Source organism: Ailuropoda melanoleuca, chromosome 3 (assembly GCF_002007445.2).
Source record: "Ailuropoda melanoleuca isolate Jingjing chromosome 3, ASM200744v2, whole genome shotgun sequence".
NCBI lineage: Eukaryota > Metazoa > Chordata > Mammalia > Carnivora > Ursidae > Ailuropoda > Ailuropoda melanoleuca.
In genome coordinates this window covers 69,355,724-69,378,278 of record NC_048220.1, presented here as the reverse complement: position 1 = coordinate 69,378,278, position 22,555 = coordinate 69,355,724, and the positions used below count along the sequence as shown (strand labels likewise).

The window sequence follows — 22,555 nt, the reverse complement described above, 5'->3', positions numbered from 1 at the left end:
CCATACTCATGAAGAAATAAACACATTTGCGTTTGCTTCTTTCACAACTGAAAGCACTCCCTCCCACCCATATACATACATACTCTGTTCTGCTTGAACTGGAAATGACATGTTACACAATCCAGCCTGCAAATAAAATTTTGTTTTTGCCAGAGTACATCCATCCTTAATAATTGATTATGTTTTCTATGTTTTTCAGTGAATGTTGTGTCAATGTTACAGGAATTTTGGGAAAGCAAGCAGCAGCAGAGAGCTGCATTCCCAAGTGAAGGTGTGGTGGTCTATGAGTCACTGCCATCTCCAGGACCTCCCTTTGTGAGTTATGTGACCCTCCCAGGGGGAAGCTGTTTTGGCAACTTTCAGGTAAGAAACATCCATAAATTGGTCAGTAAAAGTTAATTGGGTTAAAACAGAGTAAGCCCTTTTAGAAAATGGTAACATTATAAGCTTTCTTGGTTTTAGTGAAAAGAAAGTTGTGTTGCATTCCATTATATATCCAGGAAAATTGGTCAGGTGTTCCAATTTTTTTAAATAGAAGTTTTATATTAGAGTGTCCCCTGATATTTCTTTATGGAAAATTAATTTTATATCATTTTTTTGCCTGATAGCTGCTGCCTTCCCCCAAAATATTTTGAAAAAAAACATAAAGAACAAGGAAACTCCTATGAAGTCCTTCCATCAGGGCCCTTCCATCACTAGGAAGTCTCCACTTCCATGAATTTTGAATCAAATCCTAATCAAACTACTATACACGAAAGCATGAACCAACAGCAAAGGTTCAGACTCACAGGTTTTAGGTTCAGGCACCTGTGCTAAGCCCAAGTTCTGCCTCTGAATAACTGCATATCCTTGGGACACTTATTTAACTTCTTGATTTCCCTGACTTTGAAATGGGGAATAATATCCATTGTGTTGGTTGAGAGTCATGAGATATACATGCAATGTATTTATCTGGCACATACTAGGTATTCCAATTTTTTCATAATTATTATAAAGACTCTTCTAGTTGGTTAAATCTTTATTATGTCTATGATAAGGGTAAATGATGATGCATTTCTAGTTGTATACCAACTCACACAAAAACATTGTCTATATTAACCGTCAACATCTGATTATCCAGTGTATATGATAAATATTCATTCAGTGACTAGGAAATATCAAGCTTTGGGCCAAGTAATGAGGATATAGTTCATACCTTGAGGAAATCAGTGTGCAAAAAAAATATAGTAATTAAATAGAGTTGTATTTGAGGGTCGATGAAAGCATAAAGAAGAAACTTCTCAGTGTATGAGTACTCCTTTAGTGCAGTAAGCTATCTCTCAATTTCCAATAACTGGCAAAAATGCCTTATTTATATTTTATGGACAATATGCTCAACAAGCATTCAAGTGACCCTCATAGCTTTGACAACAGAGGCAAATTTTCAGTGTATCTCTTTGTAATGTAAGACTACAAAACTTAATGTCATGTAATTTTTCGGACTAATGTAATACTTGATATTATTTATATTTCTACCTTTACTCTCCCTTGAACCTAGTGTGCCTCACTCATTTATTTTATCCTGTTACTATGTATATATTACATGTTATGTCAAACCTTTATGAAGTGAGGGGAGAATATAGTTTAATAAATAGACCTACAAACCTATGACTAACTAGGATAAGTCAAAGGATTCATGGGGAATGCAAGCATAAGCTGAAATTTGCAGTTGAGGGTGTCTTTGCCAGTCAGTATAGGAGACATGACATTCCTAGCACGGGGGTCAGTATGTGAAAAGGCCTGCCTGGAGCAAGAGAAAACCACAAGCACTTTCAGAATTTGGGAAGCCTACGTGTCTGTGGCAGAGAAGTGTTAAGAGATGATGGGTTAGGTATTCATATCAAACCATAATGGGTCTTTATGCTTTGCAAAGGAGAACAGTTTTTATTCTATATAAAATCAGAACCCCTGAAGGATTCTGAGCAGGAGACTGATATATTCAAATATGTTTCAGAAAGATTATTCTGGCAGTAACGTGGAGGTAATTTTAAGGCTAATTAAAGAAGTATTTTCAAAACTTCTGGCCCAGCCAGCCACAGAGGTCTTGCTTTCTCCTACCCTGAACATTGATCGACAGTGGACCTCTGTTTGACCTCTGATTAATGACAGTGAATTGCCTGATGAGGGTGATTTGAAAGTGGGTCTAGAAGCCTCAAAACAGAGCTTAATATGGGCTCTTGGGTGGCTCTGTTGGTTAAGTGTGTCCAACTTGGTTTCGGCTCAGGTCATGACCTCAGGGTTGTGAGATCAAGCCCTGCATCCAGCTCTGAGCTCACTGAAGAGTCTGCTTGAGATTCTCTCCCCCTCCCTCTGCCCCTCCCCCTGCTCGTGACTTCTCTCTCTCTCTCAAATAAATAAATAAAATCTTTAAAAGAAACCAAAAGAAAGCCAAAAACACAGAGCTTATATTAGAATATAAGAATATATAGAATATAAGAATATATACACAGACAGGCAAGGATGAGGGGCAGGAGAGGGGGAAGAAAGGCAGCAACGGAGGAAGAGATTTCCTAATCCCTGTGAGCCTGCAGGTCCATCATCAAGTATTCTAAGGTGAAGCTGGCCTACATATACAGAGCTTCCATCAGACTTCCCATGAGTATCAATGGACTAAAGAACACCAAACATTTGAGGAAAACCAAAAAACAAAAGAGAAAGGCCAAGTCAAACAAACAAACAAAAGAATATAAATAATTCAAGCCATAAATAATATGAGAGGATTCCAGTGAGTAGCCTCAGAAAACTGTGGAAGGATATTTATCCCTAAAATAGTTATGAAAAAAGGAGCAAGCAGGGAACAAGAATTTTAAAATATGATTGCCAGATTAGAACAATAAAAATAAGAGTAAGTAGATGAGTGGACATAGGTCACAGCCAAAATACTGAAGGATGACAAAATAAAAAATAAATAGTAGAGTAAATCTTCTAGAACATAGAACAAAAAGACAGAGATGGAAAAAAAAATAATACAGGAGACATGGAGATAAATCCTGGAGGTAAACATTAATAAGAGTTCTAGAAAGAGACGAAATAGAGGGGAGGAAATAAATAACAGATACAATTTTCTTTTTTTTTTTTTCAGATTTTATTTATTTATTTATTTAAAGTGGTGGGGGGGAGAGAACATGAGTTGGGAGAGGGCCAGAGAGGGAGGGAGAGAATCTCAAGCAGACTCCCCACTGAGTTCAGAGCCCCAGGTGGGGCTCAATCTCACAACCCTGAGATCATGCCCTGAGCCAAAACCAAGAGTTGGATGCCTAACTGAAGGAGCCACCCAAGCAGCCCAACAGAAACAATATTCTTTGAGTTAAAGAAAAGCACAAATTTTCATATTGAAATGGCCCACCGTATTCCAAACAGGGTCATGATGGAAGAATCACAGAGCTCCATGGCTATATGGAACTTAGGGACAACATTCTGCTTAAAAGATGAATCAAGATCTTTTTTTGATACTGGATTTATAATTGATCTCTGGTTTGGTTTTTAGTTTTTAATTTTATTTTAATGTAGATTGAATGTATATGTAAGATAGCTTTGGAGGACCTAATGCATTAGGATAAAAACTGGCAAACCCAGTCAACAAAACCAAATTATTTTTTTAAAGATTTTTATTTATTTATTTGAAAGAGATAGAGACAGCCAGAGAGAGAGGGAACACAAGCAGGGGGAGTGGGAGAGGAAGAAGCAGGCTCATAGCGGAAGAGCCTGATGTGGGGCTCGACCCCATAACGCCGGGATCACGCCCTGAGCCGAAGGCAGACGCTTAACCACTGTGCCACCCAGGCGCCCCCAAACTATTTTTTTGAAAAGATGAATAAGAAAGAAAAATCTTTGGCATTTCTGAGTAAGAAAAAATGCAAAGCATGTATTACATTAAGCATGATAAAATGAATGCAATCACAGGAATATGATGTAAGAATACTACATAAACACTTATATTAAACAACAGAGATGATATTGTTTGGGAAGTCTTTATATTATCTATGGAACTCTTCCATAAGTCTAAAATTATTTCACAATTAAAAGTTAAAAAAAAATCTTCAATGGCTCCCTATTACCTTCTTATTAAAGTCTAAATAAATAAAAGCTCTACAGCTGCCCCAATGTTCCCTTTCAGCTTTATCTCCCTGAATTCCTCTTCTGACACTCAGTGCTTCATCCTAACTGTTCCTCATTCATGCAGTGACCTCTTTTGGCTCCTACTTACGTGCATGTTCTGTCTCTATAATAAAACATAAATGCCTCAGGGACAGGGCCTGTATCTTTATATCCCTGTGACTCCAAGCACTGTTCTTTGCATATAGTAAGTGCCCAATAAATTTTGTTGAATGAATAGCTAAATGAATGAATAACAAATCTCATAAACTCAGTGGAGTTTATATTTGTCAATTATTGTATATAATCACTATTGATTGATATACAAAATAGAATACACTATTATATATAAAACAATACATCAAATAAGATATTTTACCTAATTGTAAGATGGTGGGCTGGCAAAGAAAAGTCAGGAACATTAAAATCAGGTAATATTATTATGTTTATATTTGTGGGTTAAAGTTTTGGAAGTGGATTAACTAAAAAATATTGATGTAAAAAAAAAACATCTAATTCTCTCTGAATTTAATTTATGCATAGTAACTTTCTGTCCACCCAATACCCATGACCAAGAATAAGCAAGATTTGGCCATTCCCTCACCCAGGTGTGCGTTATGTTTGTGTATATGTAATAAATGCACTCATTATAATCTCCTAGAATATAACATACTTGACAGATCAGTGAATGGATCTAGAGGATATAAACTTAAGAAATTCAAATCTCCTTGTTTTTGTTTTTGCTTTCACTACCTTGAGAATTATTAATTTCCCGATCATCTCATAAATTTCTACTCAAAATGATAGGACTTCCCCCTTGATAGTATATTCAACATCCTCCTTGTGGTCTTTAAAAAATAGAAGACAAAATGAAAAAACTGAACTCTTCAAGAGGGAGGCCTCTTGGTGATTTCTCTAATCATTTCAGGGTCTCCTTTACCTTATGTTTAAATCATTATATTTTAAGGTTCTCAGGAGGATTGTTAACATCCTTGCTTTAAAAGATGCAGAATTTCCTGAATCAAATGTTTTGAAAATGTGTTTGGGTGATTGGCTGACAAATCTCGCCCCTTAACCCCTCTGGCCCTCCAAAATATGATTTGAAAAAGGAAAACCAGGAAGTAAAAAAAAGAAAGAAAATTTCTCCTAAAGCAATGTCCTTCTACTTTTCTTTGTCCATTCAGAAACCATCTTAAATGCTATTTTCACCATATAACATTTCATCATGTTTTTACCAGCAGTTGGCCAGTAAGAACCTACATGCTCATTCCTGCAATGCCTTTCACATAATCAAATGTCACCCTTGTGCATTGCAAATCATTTCACGATGGATTATTAATGCCAAGACCATGTGCTGAGACATGGAGAAACCATTATGCCAGCAGTAGCCTTCTTACTGAGCCATGGACGTCACCTCCAATGGTGCCAAGTAATTGAAAATACTTGAAGTGGAGTATGGGGCTGGATTGAAGGATTAATCCTTCTGGTTTCATGAAAGCTGTAAAAGATTATGCCCATTCATTCTTTAGAAAAATGGTATTCAGACTGAGCTTTAGTTTTCTGATTAATCAAAGGAAAGCAGTCAAAGGCTCTGATGGACACAAACCACTGGTTTTATGCAAAGAAACCTCCCACTGAAGTAAATGGGAGGCTTGTGTCCAAGCAGACTAATTAAAGAATTTTCAGTTAATCTTGACACCACAACCCACAAAAAAGAGAGAGCCAGAGGGAAAGAAAGCAGTCATAATCTTTTTTAAACTATGCCTTCATAAGCTACTATAATATTAGAAAAAAAAGAAGTGAAAATATGATTCATTTTTGAATTTCAAAACAATTAATAAAATGATCTATTGATATTAAATTATTTTTCTTTTGGACAGTTATATTGAAACATATTAGTTCTTATTGTGTCTTGTTTAAAAGAAACCATCCTCTAATATTACAAGCATTCAGTAGGAATTCATGCATTTTGGACATACTTTCTTCATGCCATTCTTGTCTAGGCAGTTAATCCTTCCCTCGCCACATATCATGACCATGAAAACTTGCCGTAATTTCCATTTCTTACAATAAAAGCAACACAAGGGCCATCAGATCAACGTCTGGCTCCCCTCTTGATGAACTCAGAAGGAAAGCCGCTCACTGCTTCAGCAGCTGTTTTTGTTTTCAAGTGCAAAAGGAGAACTTATTTGAGTATTTTATCTTATTTTATATTTTGATAAAAAGGTTTGTGATTCAAGTTTTGTTTTCCAGCCAGTGACATGGCCTTCCATGTCATCTGCTAGAGTTACTTGGATTAATGAATTTCGTTCTTATTTGGAATAAAAACCAAAAATTCCTTTGAGTGTAGTACTAGACCATGCGATTATTTATGTGTATAAGTTAGGATTGAATACAAAAATGTATCCTCTGGCTAAAATATTGATGTGATAGCTCAATTTATTTGAAGTGTAGGACACCAGTTCATTTGGGTATCATATCTTTCTCACGTAAATATTTTTTGTTGTTAAAATTTCTTCATGGAAAATAAATACAGGTATTAAACACGGTTTGGGTATTTAGGCTGTTTGTATATTGCCAAGCAACCCATGGAACTCAGAAATTTAATATTACCATAGCAAGCTGTTACTGATTTTTTTTTTTTCATTTTCAACCAGTGCTCAGTGTTGCATAACAAGGCTGCACAGTTGGGAGACGTGAGAGGAACACTCAGAGCAGAGAGATCCTAGCAAAGCTCTGTCTCTAAAAAGCTTTTCATTTTTATGCCTCTTAGTTTTAAACCAAAACCTTTGCCTATGAAGATACCTAGAAAAATTACTTTTCCAAGATGCATGCTGTCTAGAAGAGGAAAGGACTGTTTGATTTTGTTGTGTTTAGTCACTTGAGGCAGTTAAGCACACTTCACCTGTATTATCAGATATGAAACATGTATTTTACACTCCCATGCATTGAATGATTCTTCTCAAAGTCCAGGGAATTAAAAGTATATTTAAATCACAATAAACTAAGTTTATAAAATTAAGTTTTTACCAGGAGAGAAGGACTAAGAGAAATTTTTATTAATTCATAGACTTGGCTAATTAGAATCGTAAGGCTCTTTTCACTGCTTATTAAATGACGCCTAGCCTTAACATTCTATGTCTCAAATAGAGATTTAGTTCCTGCCATAAAATTGAGACTATTGCCCTGAACTAAAGCTGTTTTAATGCCAAGTATTTCTATTTGAAATCATCCATGACCTCTTCTCTGTCTCTAGACTTGTATACTTTGACTCAAATGCACAACACACTATGCAGTGTAACTTAACTTCTAAAGGAGGCATTTCCTGGTAGAAATCTCCACAGGAAAACATCCTGTTTTGCAACTAATGAGACCCAAAGATAGGAAGGTTAGTTATAACCCCTTCCCATTTGAAAGTCATATGTCAAGACTTTAATGACTTGCCCATGAACTGGGAGTGCATATTGTTTTAATGAGACGTTGTATTTATTCCCCAGTCCCATTCCCTAACTTTAACGTGTGTCTTTTCTTAGCAAGTAAAATGAGTAGAGATGCTTGGCCTCCAAAGAGAACGGGAGAGTGCAATGAAAGGAACGCTTAGGAAGAGAATCCGCATGGTAAATAAAAGACTTGGGACTATCTTCACAGGAGTCTGCAAGCCCCTAGTTGATGAGGTTTAGGAAGATGCTAACTGTCTCAGGAGTTGCTGAGTGAGGAAGAAAAACTGACTCCATCTTTCCCCATCCCCCCTCCATCCCTCTCAGTGCAATCAGAGCCAAGTCCTTTTACATCAAAGCAACTATAAAAATAAACCAAAACTTTGAGCCCTGATCAATTCATCTTGTCTTCACCTTAACTTGAAAAAAGAGAAAGAAGAAAAGAAAAAAGGGAAAAGAAAAAACCTCAAGGAGCAAAACACAACATGGTTTTGTAATAGTTACCAGGGACCTTGGTCTAGGTATGTGTGTAGAATAGCATTTGTGGCAGAGGTAAACAAGGAGGAGGCCAGGTGGTTTATATTATAAAAATAACATTCTGACCTACCATGTGCATGAAACGTTTCTTTCAGTTGACAGGAACTGGTGAGTTTTCTCTGAAAATTGGACTCCCAGACCACTCCCCTCCCCCATACCTAGCAAAGACCCCCATTCCCAGCACACACACAGAGCTCCAAATTGTTCCCAACATATTTGCAGACAGCCTGACCTATGGAGAAAGAGACACAATATTAACTTGAGTGACTGAGTTTCAACGGTTGCCCTTTGTCACATCACCATCTGGAAGGGGAGAAAATGCTAATATATCCACAATTAGATAAATTGGAACACATGCAAATGTTCATGCTTAGACCAGGGCAGTCTAGGTCTTAAGGAACTGTAAAGGGGACAATTAGCAGCAAGGCCTGGCTTTTGGCATTCTTTGTGCTGATGCCTTGCTGTCAGGATGAAACAGAGGTGTTGGTGACACTGACCAGAGTTGGCAGACCATACACACAAACTCTGCAAGACACTTGCTGAGACTTGAACTCTGATTCACAAGAGCAAAACGTTCCCAACCACCTGAATGACAGACTTGACAGCCTAAAAGATTTGGGCAAGAATTCTCACCTCTCACAGAGTCAGTTTATTTGGTTTTGCCACCTGCAAAGTCCCAGCTCAGGAGATCCCTTGGGTAAATGTGCTATTGAGTGAGTGCCACCTAAATAACACTGACCTGCCCTTGACCCCCAGCGGTGGGGGGAGTGGGGACAACATCTTCAGCTTTGAGTTCATATGTGCATTCAATCTGTCATATTTGCTACTACATTATTGTTCTTATTCAAAAACCTCATTCCTTATGGACTATTTTTCAACTCCTTGGCTACCATTGGTAGTGACTGAGTAAAGTGTGCCTAACTTGGTTTAGTACATTTTGGATCTACAAACCTTTTTTTTTTTCTTGATGTCTTTAAAATACAAATATGAAAATTCTTTAGAAGTCATTTAAGATGAAGAAAAGTTACTTAAATTGATGTCTTTCCACGTGCTTTCCTGTAACAAACACTTTAGTTGAGATGTATGTACAGTAAAATCTTGGCATCCAGAAACAGCTTTCAACACATGTATCCTTCCTATTTTCTAATACTAAACATGGGGGAAATTATTAATCAAATGAAGGCTACCAGGAAAGTAACGTTCAGTGTATAAATTTTGTCAGCCTAGCTAGAAACTGTTTCTATGAACAAGTAACACACTTGTCAATAATTTTAAAATATTTAATAAATAATTAACAATAAAACTTGTTTCTTAGTAGGGATTTCTATTTTTATAACACAGAGATGACTACCACAATTTTATTTCACTTACTTTAAGAACTTCTGTACATCCTAAAAAGTTGATTAGTCACTATTTTATCTCAGGACAATCTACTTGGCCCACAAATTAATCTTGGTTGATTAATTTGCCATTGTACAGTGTCACACTTTGGAAAATTATCATGGAAGAAATAAAAACTGCTGAGCAGAAAAGGAAAATTGAGACCTCACTTACTTAAGTCAGCAGTGCTTATATACTTCCTAAGGGCCTAATTTCAGAACTGTCATAAAGAACTTTTTTTTTTCAACTTGAACACGGCTTTCCTTGATTCTTGGGTAGAGGCAATTTCACTAGTGAGAAATTAGCATTTTGATGTTAGCAAAGGTAGATTTACCATTGTGATATTGTGATTTATAATAAGAAATATATATTTGGGGGCGCCTGGGTGGCACAGCAGCTAAGCGTCTGCCTTCGGCTCAGGGCGTGATCCTGGCGTTCTGGGATCGAGCCCCACATCAGGCTCCTCCGCCGTGAGCCTGCTTCTTCCTCTCCCACTCTCCCTGTTTGTGTTCNCCCAGTCCCCCTGCTTGTGTTCCCTCTCTCGCTGGCTGTCTCTATCTCTGTCAAATAAATAAATAAAATCTTTAAAAAAAAAAAAAGAAATATATATTTGGTCTTTATCCTGGTCCCTGGTGCAGACCTCCTAAAACACTTAGAATTTCCTAAGTGGTAAGAATGAAAAAGGTATCTTTTATTATTCATAACAAAACCCTTTCTACCACACTTAAGTTTATGTTAATGAGGTGGTTTCTTTTTTATTTTTTAAAGATCTTATTTATTTGACAGAGAGAGAGAAGAGAGAGAGAGAGACAGCCAGCGAGAGAGGGAACACAAGCAGGGGGAATGGGAGAGGAAGAAGCAGGCTCATGGCAGAAGAGCCTGATGTGGGGCTCGATCCCATAACACCAGGATCACACCCTAAGCCGAAGGCAGACACTTAACCGCTGTGCCACCCAGGCGCCCCTAATGAGGTGGTTTCTGAAAAGCCCCTAATGAGGGTGGCTGGTTGCCAAGGGAACCAATCACATGATTGGAAGGTTGAAAGTTTTAGCCCTAGCATCTGACCTCCTAGGAAAGGAGAGGGTCTAAAGATTGACTTAATCATTGATGGCCAAAGATTTAATCAATCATGTTTCATGTTATGAAACCTCCATAAAAATCTTAAGTGTTGGAACTCGGAAAGCTTCTGGATTGGCGTACATATTGAAGTTCTGGGAGGGTGGTTCACATGGGAAGGGCATGGTGCTCTGAACCCCTTCCCACACTTGTGCCCTATGCATATTTTCCTCTGGCTGTTTCTGAGTCCTATCCCTTTATAATAAACCAGTTAGCTTGTAAGTGACCATTTTCCTGAGTTCTGTAAGTTGTTCTAGCAAATAATAGAACCAGAGGAAGGGGTCATGGGAATTACTCATTTTTAGCTGATTGATCAGAAACCCAGGTGACAATCTGGAATTGCTATGGATGTCTGAAGTGGGGGCAGTCTTGTAGGACAGAACCATTAATCTGTGGGATGTGATGCTATCTCCAGGTAGCTAGTTTAAGAATTATGTTAAATTTTAGGATAGCCAGCTGCTGTCATAGAAATAGTTTGCATGAGGCAATTAGTTGTGTTGGTGAACAGAGTATAGAAGTGTAGAATGTTATAGTATAATAGAGGAGAGACTTACCCTTTTCAACCACGAAGCCGGTGAAGGTTCTGCTCAGATTCCTTCCAAATCACAATGTCAGTTTTTTAAATTTCTTATTGTTCTTCTTAAACAAAGTCCCCCAAATTATGTAAACTTCAGGACCCACAAAACCTGATTCTGCCACTGACATTTAGGAACGGGACACAGAAGGGACGAAAGCTAGAGCAGTATTCCTCTAAAAATTGTCCTGGGTTCACCTGCCTCAGAATCACCTGGAAAGCTTCTTAAAATGCAGAATCCCCCCCGCCCACAGTGCAATCCATTTAAAGAAACTGATTAAGTGGGTCAGATTGGGGCCCTGGAATGTGCATGGTTACTAATTTCCCCAGGTGATCTTACTATGAACACTAAAGTTTTTGAACTCTTGGTTCAGATTCCTGGCCTAGGCTTATCAATCATCTTCATAGTGTACCCTGTGGGCTCCTACGTCTTGTTGGTGATCTAACTTGCAAAGTAAAATATAAGGCAAGAATGAGATGGTCTTGGGATAATTTCTCATCCAGTGGAGCTGGGAATGTTTAATTTAAATGATTTTTGCTCTTGAAGAGTTAGCAAACACTTCTAAAAATTATTGAGCTATCTTATGTGGTAAAATTCCAAATTCTCTTGGCCCCATACTTAATCAAGGGATCACTTTCAGGAGAACCCTCCTATACTGTTGGTGAGAATGCAACCTAGTGCAGCCACTCTGGAAAACAGTATGGAAGTTCCTCAAAAAGCTGAAAATAGAGCTACCCTATGACCCAGCAATTGCACTACTAGGTATTTACCCCAAAGATACAACTGTAGTGATCCGAAGGGGCACCTGCGCCCCAATGTTTATAGCAGCAATGTCCATAATAGCCAAACTATGGAAAGAGCCCAGATGTCCATCCACAGATGAACGGATAAAGATGTAATATATATATAATGGAATACTACTCCAACCATGAAAAAATGAAATCTTGCCATTTGCAAGAACGTGGATGGAACTAGAGGGTATTATGCTAAACAAAATAAGTCAATCACAGAAAGACAATTATATAATCTCACTCATATGTGGAATTTAAGAAACAAAACAGAGAATCATAGGGAAAGAGAGGAAAAAAATAAAACAAGATGAAACCAGAGAGGGAGACAAACCACAGGAGACTCTTAATCATAGGAAACAAACTGAGGGTTGCTGGAGGGGAAGGGGTGGGGGGATAGGGAAACTGCGTGATGGACATTAAGGAGGGCCTGTGATGTAATGAGCAGTGAATATTATATAAGACTGATAAATCACAGACCTCTACCTCTGAAATGAATAATACATTATGTGTTAATTAATTGAATTTAATTTTTTTTTTAAAAAGGGGGGTCACTTTGAGCCAGCATGAGAAACTTTCTACAGGGCATTTGATCTTCTTATCTAATCATAGCTGACACCTCTCTCCATTTTCCTCCTCCATATAGTCCAGATAGAGGAAAGCACTGAAAGGACAGTAGAAGGGAAGCAGATATTAAAATAATTGTCAGCACATTGCCCTCCTCATTGAGCACAGTTGCTTGTCACAGTGTGCTGCTTCTGCTTTGGCCTTTTGTTCTGAATGAAGTTGAGTTTGTCATGCAGGGATGGGTGGAGATAATCTTGAAGTCTTTTGTCAAAATGACCCACAGAAGATCAAAGTAGGAGCTTTGGCTAAAAAACTATATTGATTTGAGGAGTGCTATGAGATTTTAGCCAAATTATATATTCTCTCTATTCCAAGGTGAGTGATCATTTCTGTGATAAACAGAATAGTGTAGTAATTAAAAATCTGGGCTCTCAAGTCAGGCAGAATTGGGGATGAATCTTTTTATCGTCCCCTTTTCTTTGTTGGGGGGGCAGAGGAAGAGAGAGAAAGAGAATCTTAAACAGGCTCCATGCTCAGCACAGAGCCCAACGTGGGGCTCGATCTCACAACCCTGAGATCATGACCTGATCTGAAATCAAGAGTCAGAGGCTTAACTAACTGAGCCACCCAGGCACCTCTTTTTCATCACTTAAGTTGTGTGACCTTGGGATATGACTTGTTTCCTCATCTGCAAAATAAGGACTTATTGCAAAACTTACATTCTTTGTCTCATATTGTTTCTGGGGATCAGGAATCTGGAAGCAGCTTAGTTGGGTAGTTCTGGCGCAGGGTCTCCTCGAGGTTGTCGTCGAGCTGCCGGTTGAAGCTGAAGTCGTCTGAAGTCTTGATCGGTTCTGGAGGATCAGCTCCAATCTCACTCAGATGTCTGTTGGCAGAAGGCATCAGTCGCCTACCAGGTGTCTTTCTGTAGGACTGCTTACAACCTGGCGGCAGACTTTTCCCAGAGCAAGCTATCTAAGAGAGAAAGCAAGTGTTGCCAAGACAGATGCCACGGTGTCTTTTATAACCTAATATTGAAAGTGACATACCATAACTTCTGTCATATTCTATTGGCTACATAGACCAGCCATGGAATAGTGTAGGAGGAGACTGCATATGGGCATGAATGCCAGAAACAGAGATCACAGGGAGCTGTCTCAGGGCTGCTTACCTCTGCCTTGGAATACTTTTCCTCAGCAATGCCACAGACACTCTTTTATTTATTTATTTATTTATTTTTATTTTTTGCTTTAATTTTAGATGAGAGCCAGGAGGCTTTGAAATGATCATAGTGGTTTATAATGTACCAGCAAATGAAAGGCATCTGAGCATCAAGATAAATGTCTGAGTGGGGTCTACTAGCCACTTGAAAAGCATGTGGCTCCACATGCCTAAGAAATCCACAGCTGACTTCAGTAAAATCTCAGCTATTAAATATTGCAGCTCTGCACTTTAACAAAGTGCAAAGGACAGAAGTTGTCTCTCTATATTAACAAGTAAGAATGGTTAGCGGATAAAGCGCGATTTACAAATCTGTATTTATGATTGGGGTCTGGCTTAAAAACAGCAAGAATAAACCATACAACCTGGGAAGTCTAATTCTAGCAGGAAGTTGCTTTGAAATAACATCATACTTCATTCACTCCCCAACTGATGTCTTTGATGACCAGTTTGGACACATCAATAAAATGTCCTGTCACTTACCATATTTTATTTTCTTGCAGCATTTCCTACCGATGGTAATTCTAACAGTGCCTGTTCTTACAGCAGAATCCACACTCTGATTTAGATTTACCAAGTGGACTGCTTTTGGCTAAATTTCTTGCCCAAGTGCAGGCCCTTATGGTTTGAGAGATCTCCTTTAAGGATCCCTTAAGAAAAATATGCAGCCTTTACTGGCTTGGATTTGTAGCTCCAAATTTTAGAAGAAAGCGGCTGGTTAACATTATAGACATTCTGAAGTACTAGTCTTTCAGAAATGCAAAGAACAATAGCAAGAAAAGCCTTTTGATGGTTCAGAATTTATTTTATTTTATGTACTTATTAATTGGTACACTTTCTCCCCCATTTTAACCAAAGATTCTGTACACTGAAACAGTAAGTAAAGACATGTGTCTGCTTTAAAATCTTGATATTGGTTAAGTCTCCATAGGCCTTTTTCATGCTTTCTGGGAAAAGGCTCTTCTGTTCTCTCAGCCCAGCAGTACTTTGATCTCAGGAGCAGTGCCATTTGGTTGTAAATGTATGTGGCGCCTTTGATCTACTACTTAGCTGGTCTTATTTAAAATAGAGAGCTTCTTTTATCTTAATAGTGTTTACTAGGTCTCTCTCTATGAAAGATGGTTTAAATTGCTATTATTTAGATAGAAAGTTACATAAAGTTTCTTAGGATTGCCGGATCTGAATCTAGTTCTCCAAACTCTAAAACCCCAATGGCTTTATTATAGATTTTGTAAAGCAAATTCCTATTAAAATGAGCTACTCCTACAGATGTCAGGTAATATTTGTAAAAACTTTGTTTGCTTTTTGATGGGAAACTGATTTTCCAAAGAATAATAAGCATATCCTACACTCAGGCAAAAATGGTAATTTTAGAGTATCTGAACTTAATGACCAATTATCCCTCTGAAATTCACATATTAATATATTTTTATATTACTGCATTATACATACCACATAGGGTATATTGAAATAGGATTTTTTTAAAATAATGAGTATATATATTTAATTCTCTTCTTTACGAGGATTTCTTGAATATTTTGTCGGGTGCCTTAATGACTTTTGTTTGAATTTTCTAGGCCTCATTCAGTTATTCATTCAACAAACTATATTTCAAGTACAGAGACACAAAGATGACTTAGTCACCGACTCTGCTTTTAGGTTGCTCACAGCCTAGGGTTGTGGGGCAGAGCATTAGCAGATAATTTCATGGCAGTGTGGTGAATTCCTGTCATTGACAGTGATACTCCCACCCTGACCTTGGGAGTGGAAATGGAAAACTTTCTGGAAGATGTGGCACCTGAGCTTCATTGCAAACCTGCCAACTCACAACTCAATGTCCTATAAATTCCCAGCCAAGTCCATAAGTCAAAATCAACCTACCTGTCCAGCCCTCCCTAATTTAATACAAGACCCCTTGGGAGGAGTCTAAAGCTTCAATGGCTTTTGCTGCCTGAAGCTACCCCAAAGCCTTCTTACTTGTCATTCAACTCTAAGGAGGAAAACCCCAAACCACTTTCACATACATTTTAGAACTTTTGCACCATTCTTTATTTAAAAGGAGATATTGGTTGGGGCGCCTGGGTGGTGCAGATGTTAAGCATCTGCCTTCGGCTCAGGGCATGATCCCAGCGTTCTGGGATCAAGCCCCACATCAGGCTCCTCTGCTAGGAGCCTGCTTCTTCCTCTCCCACTCCCCCTGCTTTGTGTTCCCTCTCTCGCTGGCTGTCTCTCTCTCTGTCAAATAAATAAATAAAATCTTTTAAAAAAATAATAAAAAAAATAAAAGGAGATATTGGAACTCTCTTTGTGTTGTAAACTAAAATAGCCATGTATATTGCTATTTTGTTAGACTACCGACACATGTTTTTTTCTATCCTTTTTGGTGTCATGTTCCTATTTCAGAAGTCTTAGCATTACTTCATCTGAATACTAACCACGTGTGAGCATTTCCAAGTGCTGACCCTGGGAGTAGGCAGGAGGAGCGTGGAGGATGCTCAAGAAATATATAAGTGGCCCTTCCCAGGCCTGAAGATTGGGAGAGGGGCAGGAAGAAGTAATCTGTAGTCAAGGATGGGATCATTACAGTAGCAGTCACAACTGTCCAAAGAGGGAGGTCGAACAGGGAAAATCAGAGGGGCCTGGAGCCTGACCTCGAGGGACTCATACAGGTTTGTGGAGATGGAGATGTGAGGCCAGCCTCTTGAGGATACAGAACATGAGTTTGGAGCATTCCTTGGTCAGTGCAGGGATGATCAGTGTGGGGCAGATGAGATAGAGGCAGGGATGTGTGGAAAGCAAACTGAAGGGGTTTGGCTTTTTCCCAGTGGAGTTACTGAGTCCTTGAGGCTGCAAAATGGGAAAATAAAGTGGGATCTTTGGTACTTGCCCTGTTCTTTCACATCAGTCACCAAACACTACTGATTCTGAGAATCATGCATTATAGGTGGTAGGAGTCCTAGAGATCAGAGAGCCTGGCCTTCCCATTTGACCAGTGAGGAAATAAGTCCCAAAGGTCAGGAGGCCTGGGTCTCACAATCTCTAAGTAGCAGAGCCAGGGGTGCCGGTCGACCTTTTTGGTCAGGACCTGAGCCTGAGCTTCTCTTCCTGGGGCTTGTTTCCCACCAGGAGTTTTGGAGGAGGGTCTAGGACCCTTGACAATTCACAGGAACCTGTAAGAGAAAGAGCATCCCACCCTCCAGTAGGAGTGGGCTCCAAGGACAGTGCACCTCTCATAGGGCTTCATCCTTCTATCTGGACCCCCAGGGTCTACACCAAGCCAGAATTTGAATAAAAGGAGCTGTAGTTGGTAACAAAAGAGACAGAAAGGATAGAAAAGAATCAGGATACATTGAGCGGATACATTGAGCAGATCCGTATAAGCCACAGGAAACCCAGGTTAGGAGAATAGAGAGCAATATTATTTTTAGGACAATTTTTTTTAAATGAGTTTCTAATCATTTAAATGAATTGCTAATCATTTAATGAGTTGCTAATCATTTTTTAAATGAAATGATAGTCCGCCTATGTTTCCTAACTTCAGAAAGGCCAAATGGAGCATGTCCCACCCAAACCGTGTGGACTGAGAGCAAAGTGGACTTTAGAAGGAAAGTGGGGGGATAAATGCTGGAAAAGCCAAAACAATAGATTTTGACAGTGGCTCCCTTGTCCTGACCTGGACGCGTGAGTACATGTAAGACTGGGATAGTCCCATAAAGTATTACTATGTGCCAGGTATTCTCAGTGCTTCATGGATATTAAATAATTGTGTCTATCCTCAGCTCAATGACATATGTGTTACTATTATTCCCATTTATAGAGGAGGAATCTGAGGCACAGAAAGGCTAACTTGCACACAGTCTTTCAGCTAGTAAGTACCATAGCTGGGATCTGAATCTAAGCAGTCTGACTCCAGAACCAGTGTTCTTAATTATTGTGTTAAAAATATGTCCCATTTTCCTTCTTTCCTTACATTTTTTCCCTCTGAAATAAGAATTTGAGGAAGGCCCTGAAAATGAATGTAATCGCCAAGTACACAAGAGTAGCTATTATTACTTTTATTATTATTTATTAACAGTATGCAAAGTCTCTGGTGCAGAGTAGACATTCAAAGACTGTAAAATAAGACAAAAATCATTTGAAGACCAACCAAGACATTTGCATGGACTCTAGGGCAGAAGGAAAACCTGCATGATCTTCAGGGGATTAGCAATGGGTAAGAAAAAAATAGGTGCAGAGAATAAGTGTATGAATGAAAATATCCAGCAATCCACTGAGGCAGTGGCATAAATGGTGAGATGCTGACTCCTGTAATGATTCCTTTTCTTCTTCCCTTCTCAAGTGCTGCTTAAGTAGAGCTGAGGCCAGACGGGATGCAGCTAAAGTGGCCCTGATCAACTCCCTCTTCAATGAGCTGCCCTCTCGAAGGATCACTAAGGAATTCATCATGGAGAGTGTGCAGGAAGCAGTTGCCTCCACCAGTGTGAGTACCCACTAGGGCAGGGAGCTGGATTCACTGAAACACCAAGGCATTTGAATCTGGGGCAATACCAAAGTGAGCAAATTCCTTGAGAATTGTGCAAGTTTGGGAAGACTGGCTGGCTTGGTTGTGAGTTTGAACCTCACATTGGGCACAGTTAAAAAAAAAATTGTGTGGGTTTAATTTTTTACCCATGAAATCACTGATTTTCAGCAAAATGAACACTTGGATTGGAAATCAAGAAATTGGAGCTGGTTCCCTATGCCGCATCTCAGAAATATTTTTTAGCTGCCCTGGATGACCATTAATCAAATTTTAAGTCAAAGTAGATAATTTGATCCATCCTGATTTGTTTATTTGAATGTTTTCTGTTTGAAAAGTATTGATTCTTTTAGGGCCTGGGAATGCATGCAATTGAATACTGCTTTAATCTAGAGATAAACTAGCTCCTTTTCCCCCCAAACTTGACTAATCATAAAAATTATCTTAAGTGCTTATTAAAAGTGCCAATTCCCCTGCCAGTGTGGAATTTGTATTTTTAAGGAAAGGCTGACTGCTTAGACATGAAAAATCCATATGCCCAATATTTGTTAGCTCTTAGAATTATCATCTTAATATTAATTCTTTCAGAGAGCTGAAAATTTTTTTTCAGAGAAAATTTCTGTTAATGGACATTATTAATGCAAAACGCTTTAAGAGCAAAAACTCTTGTCTTAGAAATTTAGGTAGAATACTTTCTCAGCAATCCAGGAGTAGATGATTTGCCCCATGAATTATTTAGAACTTCTGATACTTGATACCTCCCAACTACAAACAATGGAGGAAGGCTTGGTTTCCCACTGTGGCAGGTGTCTCCCTGTGTAGTCCTCCAAAGGCATTACTGAGGGAATTAGCCACCTCCTGTCTTTGCTTTTAGCATGGATAAACCCCATCCGAGATTTACATTCTCTGATTACCTTAATCTGATTATAAAAATTCTGTCATTTTGGAGAAGCTGCTGAAAATGAAGGACACGTTGTCACACTAGCAGTGACCCTTCGGTTCCTTTTTCCATCATAAATACTCTTGTCACTCACAGAAGAGATAAGAGAAGGGGCAGAGGACGAGAGTGTTTGACCTGGCAGGGAGACATCAGGGAGCTCTGTTCTATATCTGCTGTCAGGATGAAAGGAAGCTTTTATTTTCTTGACTTGTAAATTTCAAGGGCCTTTGAGGAAGAGAAGTTAGGAAAATGATGCCTGATTTATATGTGTGGAATTTACTCAGGAGCAGGGAGGGGCCCTCAGTGTAAATGTAATTTATCATTTTTTCATGGAAATTTTTAAAGAAGGAGAATATATAAGGTTTGCAGGCTTCTGGATGGATTTCCTCTGGGATATTTAAAAAGCCAACATAAATATTTCAGCAGCAGCATGTTAATGTTATTGCATTCAGAAGCTATAAATTTAGGGCTATCTGATGCTGGCGGTTGTTTGTTCAGCCTCACAAAGGCATTGCCCACCTTCCCAGAAATCCGAGGTCCTGGGATCCTGCAGGGTAGGCCCCAATGCCAACCCAGCACTTGTGCTGGCTTTTTTTACTGCCACTACCCCTAACCAAATTGAAGGGCAATTTCATTTCTACTCGTCACCCCACCCACCTTGTTTCTTAAAGATTAAGGAGTCCAGAAGTGAAAAAAATATACACCAAGATCCATGTCTCCAGGTCAAATACCAGCGTATTATAAAAAACTCCCATTAAGAATCATGGTAGTAAAATATGAATGGTCCAAACAACCAGAGAATTCTTTCCCTGTCAGTTATATAATCTTGCCTGGTTACCATCAAATCAGAACAGGTTAAGCATTTCAAGATTTCAAATCACAGATGAAGGCAGTCTCAGAGGGCAACCACACAAACATTACCGCCATCAACAGCAAAAACTTTGTTCAAAGATACAGGAATTTCTACTTTGGGAAAATATTCTTTTAGCAAATATATAATCAGTTAACATTCAAATGCATGTTCAAATTGATTTAAAAAATCCTCTATTCTGAGTCATGGTGAGATTAAGAATTTTATCCCAAATCAACTGGAGACTTGGTTGTAGAAAGCACACCTGATGGGGCGCCTGGGTGGCTCAGTCATTAAGCATCTGCCTTTGGCTCAGGGCGGGATCCCAGAGTCCTGGGATTGAGCCCCACATCAGGCTCATCCACTGGGAGCCTGCTTCTTCCTCTCCTGCTCCCCCTGCCTGTGTTCCCTCTCTCACTGGCTGTCTCTCTCTCTGTCAAATAAATAAATAAAATCTTTAAAAAAAAAAAAAGAAGAAGAAGGCACACCTGAAGGCTCAATATACTAGAAGTTTCACTGTACGGCCACAGCATTAGTTTGTGACCATAAAAGAAGAGGAGGGGAAAATCCATACTATTGTCCTTTTCTGCTTTCTTCCCAAGGGCACTTTGGATGATGCGGATGACCCCAGCACCAGCATTGGAGCCTACCACTACATGCTGGAGTCAAACATGGGGAAGACCATGCTGGAGTTTCAGGTACCTGACTTCCTGCTACATGGGTATTTTGCTACACAATCCAGACACCTGGGAGATTGCCACTCTTATCATTAACATCTCCTGTCCCAATAATCTAGTCTTTTTTTGTTTTGGTCATTTTAATTTAACTCTCTTCGAATCCAGCATGGTAGCTCTGTCTTTGCCTCACCTCAGGAGGCTAAAACAAACAAGCAAATAAGGCACAGGCTTTGCTTTCTTAAAGCAGAGTAAAGCTTTAAGGTCTAAGAAACAGCTGGGGAACACCACCATCTGAAGACTTGTAACATTTCACAAGTTTTTCAGTACAAAGTTCCCTTTTAAGCCAAATGAAACAGTTTGAAGTGTTGGTTGTAACCATTTGGTTCTTAATTTTCCGAAGTCATAGATGAAGTTGTCTGTAATGTACCTTAAACAATGCCCCCCTCAGTTCTGTTATTTCCATTACACAAGATCTGCCACCACCCATTGTTAACTAGATCAAAATCTTCAGCAAACTGTAACTCTGTTTCATCCACTGCTGACAAGTGGTAATAGAGCTGAGGAACTACACTACCTATTATTTGCAAATTAAATAACTACCTTAATAACATTAACAATAAGAATAATAATAGCCGACGCTGATTGGCTGCTTACTTTCTCTACCGTGGTGCTCACTGTGCTAAGCATTTAACAAATATCCTAGTTGAACATCACGATAAACATGAGTATTTACTATCCCCATGTCATCATTGTAGGAAGTGTGCCCTAGAGCTTAGTCAATTGCAGAACAAGGACCCACACAGTCTGATTTCTGAGCTCACACCCCTCACTGTCCAGGGCAGATGAAAATTCAGTAGTGATTGGACATGAAATGTGTGCTCTCTAAAAAAATTAACCTGAATGTTAAATATCCATATTTACACAATGCTAGTAGGAATCAATACGCAGTGTTATAATAAAGAGACTCTGCCCCCAGTATTTCTATTGCTTTAGGTTAGATTCCCAGAAGCCGTCAGAGATATAGTTTTATGGACCAAAATGTTCATCACGGTGTAATTTACAACAGTGTTTCATCTGAGCCCCGAAGCCACCAGCTTTCAAATACCTTTCAAAGTGTTTTCTGGACTGCAGTGGCATAGCCACTTTTCAGGTAGATACGTCCCTCCTGCCCATTTTTTTTAAAAACCAGTATTTTCTGTCATTAGTCCTCTCCTTTGACTGAAGCAAAAATACTCCCTCTTCATTTGGTCTTCCTTTTCTTTTTAAGTGGCGGTGGTCTCACTGATTTTTGGTGTTGATTGCCTTGGGTTTGAAGAGACCAGGTATCCCTAAAGCCTACCCTCTGGAATAGACAGGGGCATGCATGAGTTCAGTGATTCTGAGCCCAGACTCTGAAGTGGGCTGGTTCGGTTTAGCTTGGCTCTACTTTTCACCTCTAAATCTGTTACCTCATTATGTGTAAATTAGGGAGACTAAGAGTCCTGGTGCTACCTCCCAGTGCCAGTGTGAGCATTCAACGGGACAATAATTGAAAGAGTCCAAAATAGTTCCTGGCATATCGTAACTGCTCAGTGAAGATTGACAACTGTTATTAGAGATACTTCTGAAGAAGGACTGCTTCACTTGAAATGCCAAAGGCTACTGCATGGATTCCCTTGACAACTTTATCTAACTTCAAGATTTCAAATGAGGACAAGGCAATACCCTGCAAACATTTCAGAGTTCTTACTGTAGAATAAAAGGGTAGAACTATAAAAGGTCCATGCTTTTCCCCCATAATGATCTAAAGTTAAACAGAGAAGAAAAAAAAAAAA

General features: G+C 39.0%; 1 protein-coding gene across 3 annotated transcripts in view; it reads left to right on the top strand.

Moving 5' to 3' along the window:
* LIX1 (limb and CNS expressed 1) overlaps nt 1–22,555 on the top strand; it is a 52,930-nt gene that overhangs the window by 17,212 nt on the left and 13,163 nt on the right. For all 3 annotated transcript variants that reach the window (XM_019800081.2, XM_034656553.1, XM_034656554.1), the window contains 3 exons: nt 200–363; nt 18,095–18,235; nt 20,667–20,762. In XM_019800081.2, coding sequence (XP_019655640.2) covers nt 200–363; nt 18,095–18,235; nt 20,667–20,762 — 401 coding nt within the window. The remainder of the gene's footprint in view (nt 1–199; nt 364–18,094; nt 18,236–20,666; nt 20,763–22,555) is intronic.